The following is a 17495-nucleotide window of genomic DNA, read 5'->3' as shown; positions in this document are numbered from 1 at the left end:
ATGTGCAAGACCCTTGTGATGAAAGGTGGTCCATGGTTCTACACGAGAAAACAATTGGTGTTAATGTAGAAGATGATGATTCATACATGGACACTTATGTTAGTCCTTTGTCCACACAAATGACTCCTAATGTCATCGGAGAAGAAGAAGTCGATGACGTTCATGCTAATCGTAATAATCATGATGAAGGAGAACTAATTAACATCGTCTAATGTAATTTTCTAATTATGTATTTCATTTCGGTACATTCATTTACATAAATGATTCTATTTTTTGATCATGTTAACTAACTCAAGTTATTTTCTTTACAAGCCCATGGCTACTCCACCTGCCTCGCCTCCTTCTCCTCCTCCTTCTCCTCTTCCTCCTGTAGTAGCATCAGCATCTCCGTCTACCTTGAAGCGGATTCGCAAAGCCACACGGCTACGATCCTTGGCCACTAGACCACCTGGGGCAGAGAGACCAGTGGTCCACATCGATCCTGCGGCCGGGAAGGCCAACGATTCCCACAAGAAGAAATTAAGAACATATTTGGAGATTGTCACTCGTGATAAGGTCAACGTGACATACGAGACTTGGAAGGAAGTCCCTGCTGCTCAGAAGGATTTGATATGGGAGGATATTCAGGTATTTTAGTTTTCATCTTTGATTTTATTTATTAGCCAAAATGTATAATTTACTAACAATAAAACCTAATTTATTGTTTGTTAGGAGAAATTTGATATCCCTGAAGCTTCTGACGGTAGGACAAAGAAGAAAGTACTTCAGACTATTGGTAAGCGGTGGAGAGAGTTTAAATCTGATTTGACGAGGAAATGGGCACTTACAGCTAACAAGGACAATGTGGACGACACTATTTGTGAAAAATACGGCATTAGTAAAGAGAAATGGGCCTAGTTTTGTCAGACCCGCAGAGACCCCTCGTGGGAGGTATGTACTTTGTCATTTTAATTTTTTTCCACTAAAAATTCAGTTCTTATAATACATTGTAGTAATCATTTTCATTAATGTTCGATTTTTGCAGGATGTGCAGAAAAAGGCACAGGCCATCCAGAAGCATAACACCGCCCCCCACATGTTGTCTCGTGGGGGTTATGAATATTTAGAACAGAAGCTGATGGTTGAGAAAACAAAGAAAAAACTGGAGGAAGCTACTCAGTTCGGAAGCACTGAGGGTGTCATTGACCCTCCATCTCCCATAAGACGACATGAGAAGTGGAAGATGGCTCGCACCAAGAAAACTGGGCAGATGACGTCTGAGGCAACTAAGGAAATTGTTGAGAAGATTATAAGTCATTTTCAATTAAGAATTGTAATTATATTTGTTTATTCTGTGAATGACTAAACAAATATATGTGTTTTGTACAGGATTCTTTGGAGGAGTAGGCGTCATAGGGTTTGCTTGTCCCCCATGCACGTCACCATGCACATCAGGATCTCCTGACTGCTGCCATTGGACGACCAGAACACCCTGGCCGTGTGCGTGCTGCTGGAGCCGGTATCACCATAAAGCAATTCTTTGGATTGGCTCCACAAACCTCCCACAGTTCTTCCTCCATGGCTCCCGAAGAACTGGAGCAGCTGACTCAACAAATCAGGGACCAGCTGGAGGAGTCAATCACAAAAAACGTGACTCGACAGCTGATGTTATCCTTTAGTCAAATGCAGTCCCAGTTGCAATCATAGATACAATCACAGGGACTTGCACTGCCTCTGGAGCCTGAGGTTGGTCCCTCAGCTGCTCGTGTCAACACAAAGGGTAGTTGTGTTGATCCCTCACCGACCAATCCAAACATGGGTGACTCAGACAAATGCAGGTTGTACATCGAAGAAAATCCTTCTTGCCTGGTTACTGATGCAATCCTACCTCCCAAGGGCATTGGATAGAAGACTCCAAGAAGATTGGGCCAAAGATGCAAGAGAAGGCCCTAGGGTTCCCATGAGCCTTAGGGTAGATTTCGGGCCCATGGGCTAAGTATGAGCCCACTTATCTTTGTACATATTAGATTAAGGTTTCATTAATTTTGGGTCTTGTATTTAGGGCTCCATAATGTAGGTAGGGTACCCTAGAAATATAGGATTTTTCAGCCCTTGTATTTTAGGGCACCTAGACTAGTTTTTGTATTAGGGGTAGTTTTGTAATTTCACATGCACTAAGTGAATATTTGATGTGTGTGGTTGGAAATAAATTTAATTGAATTGGTAGAAGCCCAATCCAATTAAATTTTAGAGGGGGAGGTGAGCATTTGCTTACTACACCCCATTGTCACATCATATAGTCACACTTTGTGCATGTCCTTCATGCTTTACATGTCTCATGACACCTAAGCACACTTAGCAGAGAATCTTGGAATTGATCTTGGATTAGTGGGCTGAAACATAACTAAAATTCACTAATCATAATTAGTGAAATTTTGGCTCCAAAGTTTGGCTCCACAAATTCAAGTAAAATTTGAATTGAAATTCAAATTTCCCTCCAATTTTGTGTGACACTTAGGCTATAAATAGTGGTCGTGTGTGTGCATTTTTTTAACTTTGATCATTTGAAAATTAAAATTCAGATTTCAAAGATCTTTTAGAGCACAAAATTTCGTGTTCTTCTCTTCCTCTCCCTTCATTCATCTCCTTCTTCCTCCAAGCTCTTATCCATGGCCTCCTATGGTGGTGAGCTTCTTCTAGACTCATCTTCTCCTTGAAGTGGCATCTCCTCTCTCTCTTCCTTCTCCATTCCGCTGCCATACATCTTCCAAGAAGCAAAGGAATCCATTGATGAAGAAGATCCTAGGCCTACAAGCTCCAATGGAGCTTACATCAGTTACCCTAGGAAGAGTTTATGAGGGATCCATAGCAGTTCACAACATCCCTTTTGATGCAATCCTACCCCCCAAGGGTATTGGATAGAAGACTCCAAGAGGCTTGGACTAGAGCTACTAAAGAAGGCCCTAGGGTTCTCATGAACCTTAGGGTACATTTTTGAGCCCATGGACCAAGGTTGGGTCCTCTCTTCTTTGTAAATATTAGAATAGGTTTTTCCTTCTTTTGGGCCTTGTATTTTGGTCATTCTAGTAGTATAGGGTTTTAGCCTTTTATTTCAGGGCATTTTGAGTAGTCTTTGTAGTATGGACTTTTTTTATATTTTCATGTTTTTTGGCATGGGGTGGAGCTTAGCTATTATAAGGGGTGTGTGTAGCTAAGCTCTAGCTTCTTTAGGAATCTTCTTAAGAAATCTTCTTAAGGAAGCTTCTCCAGGAGGTGAGATTAGTTATTAAGGGATATGTGTAGTTAAGCTCTAGCTTCTCAAGGAAGCTTTCTCAAAGAAGCTTCTCAAGGAAGTTTTCTCAAGAAAGCTTCTCAAGGAAGCTACCTAATCTATAAATAGAATCATGTGTAACACTTGTTGTAACTTTGATGAATGAGAGTCTTGTGAGACACAACTCAAAGTTCAACTTCTCTTCCTTTTTTCTTCTTTCAATTTCGTGCTCCCCCCTTTCTCTTTCTCTCCCTCTTTCTTTTCCTCCATTGAAGCATCCTCTCCAAGCTTCTTATCCAAGGCTCATCTTGGTGGTGAGGCTCCTTCTTCCATGGCTTATTCCCTAGTGGATGGCGCCTCCTCTCACCTCTTCTCCTTTGTCTTTTGCTGCATCTCCATGGTGGAAAATCACCATTAAAGGACCTTATTGAAGCTCAAAGATCCAGCCTCCATAGAAGCCCCACAAGCAAGCTTCCATCAATTGGTAATTAGAGCACAAGAGCTTCAAGGAATTGGAAGGAGGATTGGTGCCATCCCTTGAAGAATTTGAGTCAAGAAGAAAGGGGTCAACCACCTTAAGAGCTATTGGACTAAGAAGCACTCCAAATTGAGTGAATCACCAAAGAGAGAACACCCACTAAAATTGAGGACCGTTTTGTAATTTTGTAATTTGCAATTTACTTACCTCCATTGCTTTCAAGTTTTTTTAACAAAAAGGCCTTTCATTGGAAGTGTGTTGGGAGCCTCCAATAGGATGCCAAACTTCCATTTGTGTGTAATAATTTTTAGGCAATTTTTCCTTAGGATAGTGAGTGTTTTGTTGGGAACCTTGAATGTGGTCATCCAAACACTCTTAGGATTCACCTAGTTTACATTTCTTGCTTACTTTCATAGCTTATTTCCTTTACCTTCCATTGTCAAACCGCCTAGATAGCTTGCCTTTTACTAATTAGTTTTTACCTTACCTTTCACACCTCTTTTAGTGTTTATTTTGGCTAGATTCAACCATAGTTTCTTTTACCTTTTGTTTTTAAACCTCCAACAAGAAAGAACCACAACTTAGGAACCAACATGAGTCATCATTCATCTAGTGTTAATGGCAAGGGTACTAGTCATAAAGACCCTTTATCTAGAATCTTAGATGAGTTGAGTTCCCTCAAGTTATGGAAAGAAAAACAAGAGAGAAAAGAAAAAAAGAGTGGAAGAAATAAATCAAGATGAAAGAAAGAAAATAAGAGAGGAAGAAAGAAGACAAATAATGAAAGAAATGAAAAGAGAAAAACATGTCTCCTATAGTAGTCGTAACTCTAGCAAGAGCCTAAGTGAAGAACTTTGTGACTATTACGAAGGAAGGCATAGGTCACATCTTAGACCTCACTCCCATAGGAGAGAAAAGGAAATAAAGCCTCAAGAGGCTAACATTAACCTCCCATACTTCCATGGGAAGGACAATGTAGAGGCTAACTTAGATTGGGAAATAAGGGTAGAGCAACAATTTACAAGGAAGTCTACTTCAAAATCTTATGGCTCTTACTCTTATCCAAAGAAAGACCAAGGTCAAGGCATATTAGAGGTGACACCTTCTAAGACCAAAGATGATAAGGGGAAGACAATAGAAAAACAACCCCTTATGGCTAGTATGCAAGAGAAGACTAGCTCTATGAAGTGCTTTAAATGTCTTGGAAAAGGACACATTACTTCTAAATGCCCCACCAAGAAATCCATGATTATGAGGGGCCAAGACATTTATAGTAGCCAAGATGAGGCGACTACTTCACCTTCCTCTAGTGAAACTGAAGAACCAAAAGGGGAAGAATCTAGTGAAGAAGGACAACCTTTAATGGTTAAGGAGGAGTGCAAGGAGGGAAGTGTCTCCTCCAAGAGGTTAGTTAAGAAGGAAAGTAATTTTGAAATAAAGACAAATATTAAAGAAACTTCCCATCTTAGACAACCTCCACATCTTCTCCTTTGTAAAAAGACACTTGTTAGCATTGCCACACTTCTTGGGCTTAAGGTTATTCCTCAAGTAAATGAGTTATTGGATGAGGGTTTCGTTCATAAGAGCTTAAATCCTTGTGCTTTGTTGGTGCCCAAAATAGGTATTATTAGGCACCAAATCCCTACAATAAGTGATATGATGAATTTGTTGAGTGTTGCAACCCTCTTTTGTAAAATCAGTTATGCACCCAATGTCTTCATGATTCATGTACATACGAACTCATTAGGTAGGTTTCTTCTTATTTTTGGTTTTAATACAAACTTAGGTGCTCATATGGGACACCTTAGGTTTGTCGTATTTTTTTGTAGGAATAATCAACATAAAAATACAGAAAAAGGTACGCTTTATTGCACTACTTTCCTTAATTTTTTAAATAGTGATCAAGGCGTTCCCACGGACCCTAAGAGAATAAAGGTCATTCTTGATTGGCCCACTCCACCAAGTATAAGGGAAATCTGGGGCTGCCATGACTTAACAAACTTTTACAAAAGGTTTGTCCCATATTTTCTATACTTGTAGCACCACTCATAGAGTTGGTGAGGAACCATGTTCCCTCATGGGAAGATGTCCATGAAAGGAGTTTTCAGACCTTACCCTACTCTAACATACCCAACACCACTAATACATATGTTTTTATTCTTTTTACAGGTGTCAAGGGAAGGAGCCCAGAGTATGAAGAACCTCGGGATTTGAGGTCAAATCCTTTCCAAGGTGGAGGGGATGATGCCATGAGTTGCCGAGTCACCACTAATACATAAGTCGGCCAAGCAAGGAAGGTGTGAATTGCCAGCCCCACTAAGGAAACCTCATTAGTGGGTACAGGAATGGGAGCATCTGGATCTTTAACCTCCTCCACACCCACCTTTACTTGGCCAGGAAAAAAAGGAGTGTTATGAACAACAATGGATCACTCATAAACTCTCCCCAGGGCAACCAGGCGGGAAAGATTTGCTTCGATGTACAAGCCGCATCTATCTGAGTCACCCGTCTTAGGATCATTTCCTGAGGGATCAACACAACTCCCCTTTGTGCTTACTCGAGGACTTGAGGGACCAACCAGAGGCTCCGAAGGCAGTGCAAGTCCCTGAGATTGCATCTAGGACTGAAACTAGGACTACATCTGGCTGAACGATGCCATGAGTTGCCGAGTCACTTTTTCTGTGATCTACTCCTCTAGCTGGTCCCTGATTTGCTGGGTCAGCTGCTGCAATTCTTTAGGAGACAGTGAGGAAGAGTTGTGGGATGTCCGTGGAGCCAATCTGAAGTATTGCTTGATGGTGACACCGGCTCCAGCAGCACGGACACGTCCAGGGTGCTCTAGACGTCCAATAGCAGCAGTGAGAACATCCTGACGTCCATGGGGGACGAAGGATCCCTGTGTCGCCTGCTCCTCAAAGGAATCCTGCACAAAAAAGACATAGTTGTAATGGCATTCACAAAATATTGAAATATAATTCTAATGGTTAGTTGAAAATGACTTACGATCTTCTTAGCGATTTCCTTTGTGACCTCAGTCGTCATCTCCCATGTTTTCTTTGTGCGGGCCATCTTCCACTTCACGTGGCGTCTGACGAGGGATGGAGGTTCGATGATGCCATCAACGCTTCCTTACTGTGCAGCTTCCTCCAGCTTCATCTTGGTCTTCTCAGCTAGGAGCTTCTGCTTCAAATATTCATAACCCCCACGAGACAAAATGTGGGGGGTAGTGTTCTGTTTCTAGATGGCCTGTGCCTTTTTCCGCACATCCTACAAAAATAAAACAATAATATTTCAAATTGCTAGAATGAAGTATAACAAGTTAATGTTTTTTGAAAAACAACTTAAATGGCAAGGTACATACCTCCCAAGAAAGGTCTATGCGAGTCTGGCAAAACTGGGCCCATTTTTCCTTTCTTATGCCATATTTCTCACAGACAGTGTCGTCCACACCGTCCTGATTGGCTGCAAGGGCCCATTTCCTCGTGAGGTCTGATTTAAACTGCCTCAATCTCTCGCCGACAGTCTAAAGCAACTTCTTTTTCGTCCTACTATCAGAAGCCTCTGGGATTTCAAATTTTGACAATAACAAATAAGGTTTATTTGTTATAATAATGTATTTTTGGCTATTAATTAAACAACATCAAATAAGAAAAGAAAAATACCTGAATATCCTCCCAAATCAAGTCCTTGTGAGCTGTTGGGACCTCCTTTCAGTTCTCGTACGTGACGTCCACCTTATCACGCGCCGCAATCCCCAAATATGTTCTTAATTTCTTCCTGTAGGGACCTTCGGCCTTGCCGGTAGTAGGATCTACGTGGACCATTGGTCTGTCAGCACCAGGTGGTCTGGTAAACAAGGATCATAGATGTGAGGCTTTGTGTGTCCGCTTCATAGCAGACGACGAAGATGATGCGTCTGAAGGAGGAGGAGGAGAAGGAGGAGAAGGTGAGGCAGTTGGAGAATCCATAATCCTTTATATGTCATCAAAATGTAAATTTCGATTACAGACAAATATCGACATCAACAGTTCTTTATGTAACTAAATTGGAAATCTGGGTTTCGTGGGTGCTTATGCTTTATCATTGTAGTTGGGTATGTGTCTTTTTTTGTGAATATGTTAGAGGTTTGACAGATTCATTTTATCTGTAATTCATTGTTATCTGAGGCTTTTGGATTGGAGAGGGACGATCTCTCACTCTGTGTGTGTGTCTCTCTGTGTTTGTGTGTCTCCGTATGTTTACTTACATTTTTATTAAAAGAAAAAATCAACTAATAATTGGGAGAAGTACATGTCTTTGCCTACTTCAATATATTTTGTGATGATTTAGGAGTAAAGAACAATATTATGCTCCTCGCTATTATGAAATGACCAAGAAAGAACATATCAATTCTTTAAATAACAACATGCATGATGTTAGGGGTCAAGTAGTCTAAAGGCCCAATTTAAGCAACAGGAAATGGGTGGTACAAATCAATTGTGTCAACTAAGATTTGGCAAGAATATACTACAAAGGATGGGAAGGGAAAACAGTGAAGGTGACTCACAATTCACAGGTAACTAATGGAAAAGAGGTCTTGTATAAGACCCTTACAGTGAAGGAGGGAGGGAGGGAGAGGCTGCTTTGTGACTCTATTTCTGCATCTTGAGGCTATAAGCTAGGCATAGGTGCAACTTCACCATCATCTACACATTTAGTAAGTATGGGCCAAGTTCTTGACTGTGAGATTGTGGAAAAGATAGAGCTTTTCTTTTGTACAAATAATTTGTATTACTTTATGGATCATTAGTAATTAATTTTTATTAACTTGCTGATAATCAGGTAGACTTTCTTTAATTTTTTGTACATCTAATTTCATATTATCTAATAGTTCCTAATGCATGCTCCAAGGGTATCTCTTGTTTAACATAGTCCTTCATAAGCAGAGCCTGATAATGAAATGTTACTACCAAGTATCTTAATCAAACAAATAGAAGATTTATATTGAAAACCACAATAAAAGTGCATTAGTATACTATCTTACAAAAACTTTTTTCTTTTTAATTCTTTAAGCCACTGGTTACTATTCTCCAACCTTTTATTATAGTTATAGATAAACAACATTATGAAAAGTTTGAGAGCAACAAGCATCATCATAATGTGACATCACCGACATAGTTACAACTTGCTCTTCCTAATAGGCCCCATCTCCTTTGCCTTTGTCCTCAGCAATTGCTTTTGTGTCTTGCTAGTAGCAATCTTTGATTAATGTATTTAACAAAATTATTGATGAGCATATTCAATTAGACAAGGGACTGTTGGATCGAGTGGCCTCAAAATAATTAAGAAGGGGGGGGGGGTTGAATTAATTATTCCTAAACCTTTACTAATTAAAAATTACTCTTCTAAGGCTTTTACTAAGTTGTTAAGAGAATAAGGAGTAGAAGAGAAACTTAATAGAAAGTAAAAGCGGAAATTAAAAAGCACAACGGAAAGTAAAAGAGTAGGGAAGAAGGAGACAAACACACAAGAGTTTTTATACTGGTTTGGCAACAACCCGTACCTACATCCAGTCCCCAAGCGACATGCAGTCCTTGAGATTTCTTTCAACCTTGTAAAAATCCTTTTACAAGCAAAGATCCACAAGGGATGTACCCTCCCTTGTTCTCTTTGAAACCCTAGTGGATGTACCCTCCACTAGAACTGATCCACAAGAGATGTACCCTCTCTTGTTCTCAGTCAAACCTAAGTAGATGTACCCTCTACTTGTACCACAAAGGATGTACCCTCCAATGTGTTAAGACAAAGATCTCAGGCTGTTAAACCTTTGATACTTTGTGAATGGGGATACAAAAGAATTCTCAGGCGGTTAGTCCATTGAACACTTTTGTATTAGGGAAAGGGAAGTCAAAAGAATTCTCAGGCTCTGTCGTTTAGAATTCTTTGACAAGGGAGAAGGGAGACACAAAATAATTCAGGCAGTTAGTCCTTCATTCTTTTGGAAAAGGGATAACAGAGACACAAAAAGAATTCACGCGGTTAGTCCTTGGCGAATTCTTTTTGGCAAAGGGAGAAGAGAATGAAAAGACGAATAGCACAAGCTTTCAAGGTTTAGAAAACCAAAAAACTTCAGAAAGCTTTTGGTACAAAGAAGAAGAAGAAGTTCAAAGAGATTTAGGGCTTGTAAAAGATTAATTGAGTAAGTGTTCAAGATACTTGAAATGCAAAACAAAGCCTTGCTTTTATAGACTCTGATGCAATCCTACCCTGCAAGGGCATTGGGTAGAAGACTCCAAGTAGATTGGGCTAGAGATCCAAGGGAAGGCCCTAGGGTTCTCATGAGCCTTAGGGTAGATTTTGAGCCCATGGGCTAACTATGAGCCCGCTTATCTTTGTAAATATTAGAATAGGTTTTTCCTTCGTCTGGGCCTTGTATTTTGGCCATTCTAGTAGTATAGGGTTTTAGCCTTGTATTTCGGGGTATTTTGAGTAGTCTTTGTAGTAAGGACTTTTTTTTTATTTTCATGTTTTTTGTCATGGGGGTGAGCTTAGCTATTATAGGGGGTGTGTAGCTAAGCTCTAGCTTCTCATCTCAAGGAGGTGAGCTTAGCTATTAGAGAGGTATGTGTAGCTAAGCTCTAGCTTCTTTAGGAATCTTCTTAAGGAAGCTTCTCAAGGAAGTGAGCTTAGTTATGAGAGGGGTGTGTGTAGCTAAGCTCTAGCTTCTCAAGGAAGTTTTCTCAAAGAAGCTTCTCAAGGAAGTTTTCTCAAGAAAGCTTCTCAAGAAAGCTACCTAGTCTATAAATAGAAACATGTGTAACACTTGTTGTAACTTTGATGAATGAGAGTCTTGTGAGACACAACTCAAAGTTCAACTTCTCTCCCTTTTTCTTCCTTCAATTTCGTGCTCCCCCCTCTCTCTTTCTCTCCCTCTTTCTTTTCCTCCATTGAAGCATCCTTCCAAGCTTCTTATCCAAGGCTCATCTTGGTGGTGAAACTCCTTCTTCCATGGCTTATTCCCTAGTGGATGGCGCCTCCTCTCACCTCTTCTCCTTTGTCTTCCGCTGCATCTCCATGATGGAAAATCACCATTAAAGGACCTCATTGAAGCTCAAAGGTCCAGCCTCCATAGAAGCCCCACAAGCAAGCTTCTATCAAGTGGTAATCAGAGCACAAGAGCTTCAAGTAGGTGCTCCTTGAACCTCCATTAATGTTTTGCTTTACCTTCTCTTCCATTGTTGTTTCTTCATTTTTTTCTCCATGTATCTCCTCACATGTCTTGTGGTAAATTTTTTTAACATGATTCTTTAGAGTTTCCACTGATTAAACTTGCTATAGAAGCTAGATTTGATTTTCTATGGTTCAAATTTCTTGTTCTTGTTCTTGAACCATGAATTGTGTTGAGTTTAGGTTCCTTTGAGTTTTGTCTTGTTATTTTTTGTGGCTGAAACCCAAACCATAAAATTCTTACAAAAATATTAAAGTAGAAGAAAACCTCAAAAATCTAGAGTGACTTGTTCACCTATTGTAGTTTTGTCATACAAGTCATGTCTAGTCATGAAACTTGTCACATGAGATTTCTTATGTTGTGCTGAATTTTATTTTCTTGTTTCTTTGTCTAACTCATTTGTTCATGAGTGTATGAAATTATTTTAGCCTATTATTTTATTTGAGTCAAATCTTTCATGTTAATTAGTCCTTAACATGTTCATGCAAAATTCTTAGAGAGTCTTTGATTGTGAACCTTTTCTAGAACTTTTAGGTTTCCTTATGATTGTGTCTATTGTGAATTTGAGTTCTGGTGATTGAATTGCTGGCTGAAATGTTGATCCTAAGTGAATATTGAACTCCTAAAACTGTGGTAAACAATCCTAGTGAGTTCAACATACATAAGAGGGTTGAAAGTAAGCCCAAGGAAATCAATATACCATGCTTAAAAAAAATCGCTGGTGCTGGCAGCTTGGACATACAAACTTGTAAAAATTACTGAGAATTGGTTACTTCGAATTTTGAGCTGAAATTTTTACTGAATTTTCACGACATCTGGAAAAAATTTATAAAAAAAGAAACAATTGATTTGGATAAAAGTAAAAAATACAAAAAATCACACAAGTTGGCAGAAAAAAAAACAGTATCCAGAAAAAAAAAGGTGAAAGGGAAGTGTGCTTGTTGTTTTGGCTCAAAATTTATTCTATAATTGGTGCCTATTTTATGCCAATCTTAGTTCCTAAATTTCAATTGAAAATTAGTGTGAAAACAAGTGCCAAAGCTAGAGGTTTGTTGAGTCTTTTTTTTCAGTTTTTTTTACTGTACTCTAGAACCATTCTAAGTTTCTCTTTGAGTCCTAGCTTTCTTCTATGTCCTTTTTCATTGCTTTAATTGTTGAGTAATCCTTGAAAAATTGTCTTGTTAAAAGTCCATTGGTTTAGCTTTCATTTCATTTTTTTTTGTCCTTGATTATTGCTTGTCTCTTTGCTTCCTTGTTTGTGAGTTGCCATATAGGGAATTGGAAAGGAGGATTGGTGCCATGCCTTGAAGAATTTGAGTCAAGAAGCAAGGGGCCAACCACCTTAAGAGCTATTGGACTAAGAAGCACTTCAAATTGAGTGAATCACAAAAGAGATAACATCCACCAAAATTGAGGACGTTTTGTAATTTTTTAATTTGCAATTTACTTACCTTTATTGCTTTCAAGTTTTGTAACAAAAAGGCCTTTCATTGGAAGTGTGTTGGGAGCCTCCAATAGGTTACCAAACTTCCATTTGTGTGTAATAATTTTAGGCAATATTTCCTTAGGATAGTGAGTGTTTTGTTGGGAACCTTGATGTGGTCATCCAAACACTCTTAGGATTCACTTAGTTTACTTTTCTTGCTTACTTTCATAGCTTATTTCCTTTACCTTCCATTGTCAAACCGCCTAGATAGCTTTCCTTTTACCAATTAGTTGTTTACCTTATCTTTCACACCTCTTTTAGTGTTTATTTTGGCTAGCTTCAACCATAGTTTCTTTTACCTTTTGTTTTCAAACCTCCAACAAGAAAGAACCACAACTTAGGAACCAACATGAGTCATCATTCATCTAATGTTAATGGCGAGGGTACTAGTCATAAAGACCCTTTATCTAGAATCTTAGATGAGTTGAGTTCCCTCAAGTTATGGAAAGAAAAACAAGAGAGAAAAGAAAAAGGAAAAAAAAGTGGAAGAAATAAGTCAAGATGAAAGAAAGAAAATAAGAGAGGAAGAAAGAAGAAAAATAATGAAAGAAATGAAAAGAGAAAAACATGCCTCCTATAGTAGTCATAACTCTTGCAAGAGCCTAAGTGAAGAACTTCGTGACTATTACGAAGGAAGGCATAGGTCACATCTTAGACCTCACTCCCATAGAAGAGAAAAGGAAAGAAAGCCTCAAGAGGCTAACATTAACCTCTCATACTTCCATGGGAAGGACAATGTAGAGGCTAACTTAGATTGGGAAATAAGGGTAGAGCAACAACTTAAAAAGAAGTCTACTTCAAAATCTTATGGCTCTCACTCTTATCTAAAGAAAGACCATGGTCAAGGCATCTTAGGGGTGACATCTTCTAAGCCCAAAGATGATAAGGGGAAGGCAATATAATAGCAAGCCCCTAAGGCTAGTATGCAAGAGAAAACTAGCTCTATAAAGTGCTTTAAATGTCTTGGAAGAGGACACATTACTTCTCAATGCCCCACCACAAAAACCATGATTATGAGGGACCAAGACATTTATAGTAGCCAAGATGAGGCTACTACTTCACTTTCCTCTAGTGAAAGTGAAGAAGCAAAAGGGGAAGAATTTAGTGAAGAAATCTACCCCCAAGAAGATGGACAACCATTAGTGGTTAAAGAGAAGTGTAAGGAGGTAAGTGTCTCCTCCAAGAGATTAGCTAAGAAGGAAACTCATTTTACAATAAAGACAAACATTAAAGAAACTTTCCCTCTTAGACAACCTCCACATTTTCTCTTTTGTAAAAAGGCACTTGCTAGCATTGCCACACCTCTTGGGCTTGAGTTTATTCCTCAAGTAAAAAAGTTGTTGGATGAGGGTTTGGTTCGCAAGAGTTTAAATCCTTGTGCTTTGTTGGTGCCCAAAATAGGTATTATTAGGCACCAAGTCCCTAAAATAGGTGGTATGATGAATGTTTTGAGTGGTGCAACCCTCTTTTGTAAAATCACTCGTACACCTAACATCTTCATGGTGTGTGTACATAGGGACCCATTAGGTAGGTTTGTTCTTATTTTTAGTTTCAATACAAACTTAGGTACTCATATGGGACACCTTAGGTTTGTCATACTTTTTGGTAGGAATAATCAATATGAAAATACAGAAAAAAGTATGTTTTATTGCGTTACTTTTCTTAATTTTTCAAATAGTGATCAAGGGGTTCCCATGAACCCTAAGAGAATAAAGGTCATTCCTGAGTGGCCTACTCCACCAAGTATAAGAAAAATTTGGGGCTTCCATGACTTAACAAACTTTTACAAAAGGTTTGTCCCATATTTTTCTATACTTGTAGCACCACTCATTGAGTTGGTGAGAAACCATGTTCCTCCATGGGAAGATGCCCAGGAAATGGGTTTTCAGACCTTACCATACTTCAACATACCAAACACCACTAATACATATGTTTTTGTTCTTTTTACAGGTGTTGAGGGAAGGAGCCCAAGGTATGAAGAACCTCGGGATTTGAGGTCAAATCCTTTCCAAGGTGGAGGGAATGATGCAATCCTACCCCGCAAGGGCATTGGGTAGAAGACTCCAAGTAGATTGGGCTAGAGATCCAACGGAAGGCCCTAGGGTTCTCATGAGCCTTAGGGTAGATTTCGAGCCCATGGGCTAAGTATGAGCCCGCTTATCTTTGTAAATATTAGAATAGGTTTTTCCTTCGTCTGGACCTTGTATTTTGGCCTTTCTAGTAGTATAAGGTTTTAGCCTTGTATTTCAGGGCATTTTGAGTAGTCTTTGTAGTAAGGACTTTTTTTTGTATTTTCATGTTTTTTGTCATGGGGATGAGCTTAGCTATTATAGGGGGTGTGCAACTAAGCTCTAGCTTCTCATCTCAAGGAGGTGAGCTTAGCTATTAGAGAGGTATGTGTAGCTAAGCTCTAGCTTCTTTAGGAATCTTCTTAAGGAAGCTTCTCAAGGAGGTGAGCTTAGTTATGAGAGGTGTGTGTGTAGCTAAGCTCTAGCTTCTCAAGGAAGTTTTCTCAAATAAGCTTCTCAAGGAAGTTTTCTCAAGAAAGCTTCTCAAGGAAGCTACCTAGTCTATAAATAGAAGCATGTGTAACACTTGTTGTAACTTTGATGAATGAGAGTCTTGTGAGACACAACTCAAAGTTCAACTTCTCTCCCTTTTTCTTCCTTCAATTTCGTGCTCCCCCCTCTCTCTTTCTCTCCCTCTTTCTTTTCCTCCATTGAAGCATCTTTTCAAGCTTCTTATCCAAGGCTCATCTTGGTGGTGAAGCTCCTTCTTCCATGGCTTATTCCCTAGTGGATGGCGCCTCCTCTCACCTCTTCTCCTTTGTCTTTCGCTGCATCTCTATGGTGGAAAATCACCATTAAAGGACCTCATTGAAGCTCAAAGATCCAGCCTCCATAGAAGCCCCACAAGCAAGCTTCTATCAGACTCTTCATGTTTGGTCAAGACAACCATTAGAAGAGTTATGACTTTTAGAAAAACTTAAAAACCAATTTGAGAAAGTCAAAAACTATTTGAAGAGTTACATCTTTTGAATTTATTCAGAAACAATCACTAGTATTCGATTACCAAATCAGTGTAATCGATTACACAAAGCTTTTATGTGAAAGGATGTGACTCTTCACATTTGAATTTGAATTTTAACGTTCAAAGGCACTAGTAATCGATTACCAAAACATTGTAATCCATTACAGCTTTTTGAAACTAATTGGAACGTTGTAAATTCAATTTGAAAACTTTTTCAAAACAATTTTGCTACTGGTAATTGATTACAACAATCTGGTAATCGATTACCAGAGAGTAAAAACTCTTTGGTAAACATGTTTTGAGAAAAATCATGTGCTACTCAATTTTTGAGAAAAACTTTTCATACTTATCTTGATTAAGCCTTCTCTTGAGGCTTGAATCTTGATCTTGATTCTTGAGATCTTGAACCTTGAATCTTGATTCTTGACTCTAAACTTTCTTCTTGAGTCTTGAATTCTTCTTGATTCTTATCTTGAACTCTGAATTGTTCTTGATTCACTTGAGTTGTTCTTTGATTGATCTTTGATTCACTTGAGTTGTTCTTTGATTGATCTTTGAGCTTTTTTTCATCACCTTAGTCATCATCTTTTGTTATCATCATTGTTATCATCAAAACACCTTTGATTCACCATGAAGCTTTGCTTCTACAGGGACAAGACAATAAGGTGAAGGATTTTGTGGATGTTATGTTAGGCTTTGTTGGTAGCAAGGAATATGAATACCGTATTGAACAGCCCAACATCAATGCTATATTGCTAGTAAAGGGAATGACAATTTTGCAATATTCTTTCCTCATACATTTTCTTTTTCCATTTAAAAGTTGTGTATTTAACTAATAATTAGTATAGCTGCAAGTGCATAGCTAGTTGTCTCTGTTCTCACTTCTTCATGCATGTTTCTTTTACACTATCATGCAGGATATGCTATTGGGTTCAATGGATACTTCGGCTACAGCAATTGAGTGGACACTTTCAGAGCTCCTAAAGAATCCACGGGTGATGAAGAAAGTCCAAATGGAGTTGGAAACTATGGTGGGTATGCAGAGGAAGGTGAAGGAATCAGACTTGGACAAGTTGGAGTATTTGGATATGGTTATAAAGGAAAAGATGAGGCTCCATCCAGTGGCACCGTTACTAATGCCACACCAATCGAGGGAAGATTGCATGGTTGGAGACTTTTTCATACCAAGAAAATCAAGGGTGGTAGTAAATGCATGGGCAATTATGAGAGACTCAAGTGCATGGAGTGAGGCAGAAAAGTTCTGGCCAGAGAGATTTTTTTTTCTGAAATAAGCTCATTTCATTTGTGTGTAAATAAAATCTTGAATAAAGGTGATATGTACTAAAAATATATGGTGACTAACATAGAATTGCGACTACCTAACTAAAAACGTGAGCAACTCAATTAGCTTGCTCCTACCAAAAACTTAAAACCAAAGTTTGGATAAGAATTTAATCTATGTTTACACATTTAATCTATGGAAAATCAAAGAACAATATGTCAATAAGATTTGTGTTGAGTAACCTGATTGCAAAAGCAATGTGGACAACAAGGTCAATGTCTGGAGCTAACAAGAAGATGATTGAGGCACTAGCTGCTAGGAAGAAGGAAAAGTATCTGAAGAATCTGGAGCTTGGTCGGATTTTTAAACTATACAAATCAGAAAAGGTCAAATAATCATAAATCAATAATTTCTTTGTAACTTTTGGTTCAAAACATTCACAACAGTTATTTTTCTTTCTTTCTTATAGTGCTAAAGTTCAAACACTAGAGACAACTTTCACTATTCATTATAAACCATTTGAACAAAAATAATCATTATGTAAGCAAGTTTAATACATATATAGATATCTAGACACATATTACACTGACTTGCAATATTTTAAAAGCTAATAGTCATTATAATGTTTTTTATAATGTAAAATTTGGTTGAAATCAGGTAATTCACAATAGATCCTTTTCTTTCTTTTTATAAGTGCCCCTCTTGATAGTTCATAGCAAACCATTTAAAAGCTATTTTCCAAAGTTTCAATTATCTTTTTAA

General features: G+C 38.5%; 1 protein-coding gene across 1 annotated transcript; it reads left to right on the top strand.

Moving 5' to 3' along the window:
• The first annotated feature begins 1075 nt into the window (after positions 1-1075).
• LOC114389772 (cytochrome P450 CYP736A12-like) lies at positions 1076-16743 on the top strand. The gene is made up of 4 exons (XM_028350509.1): positions 1076-1261; positions 1699-1848; positions 16102-16209; positions 16369-16743. The coding sequence occupies exons 1-4, from the start codon at positions 1076-1078 to the stop codon at positions 16741-16743; spliced, it is 819 nt and encodes a 272-aa protein (XP_028206310.1).
• Positions 16744-17495: the final 752 nt, after the last annotated feature.

This window comes from Glycine soja, chromosome 16 (genome assembly GCF_004193775.1).
Source record: "Glycine soja cultivar W05 chromosome 16, ASM419377v2, whole genome shotgun sequence".
Lineage (NCBI taxonomy): Eukaryota > Viridiplantae > Streptophyta > Magnoliopsida > Fabales > Fabaceae > Glycine > Glycine soja.
This window is presented reverse-complemented; position numbering and strand designations above follow the sequence as displayed.

What these genes read in the sequence shown, in the direction of transcription:
- LOC114389772 (XM_028350509.1), top strand. Translation starts at nt 1,076, where the DNA reads ATGTTGTCTCGTGGGGGTTATGAATATTTAGAACAGAAGCTGATGGTT. An exon ending in CTGGGCAGATGACGTCTGAG is followed by an intron (nt 1,262 to 1,698) that starts GCAACTAAGGAA and finishes ATACAATCACAG; the next exon opens with GGACTTGCACTGCCTCTGGA. An exon ending in AAGAAAATCCTTCTTGCCTG is followed by an intron (nt 1,849 to 16,101) that starts GTTACTGATGCA and finishes TTGCTTCTACAG; the next exon opens with GGACAAGACAATAAGGTGAA.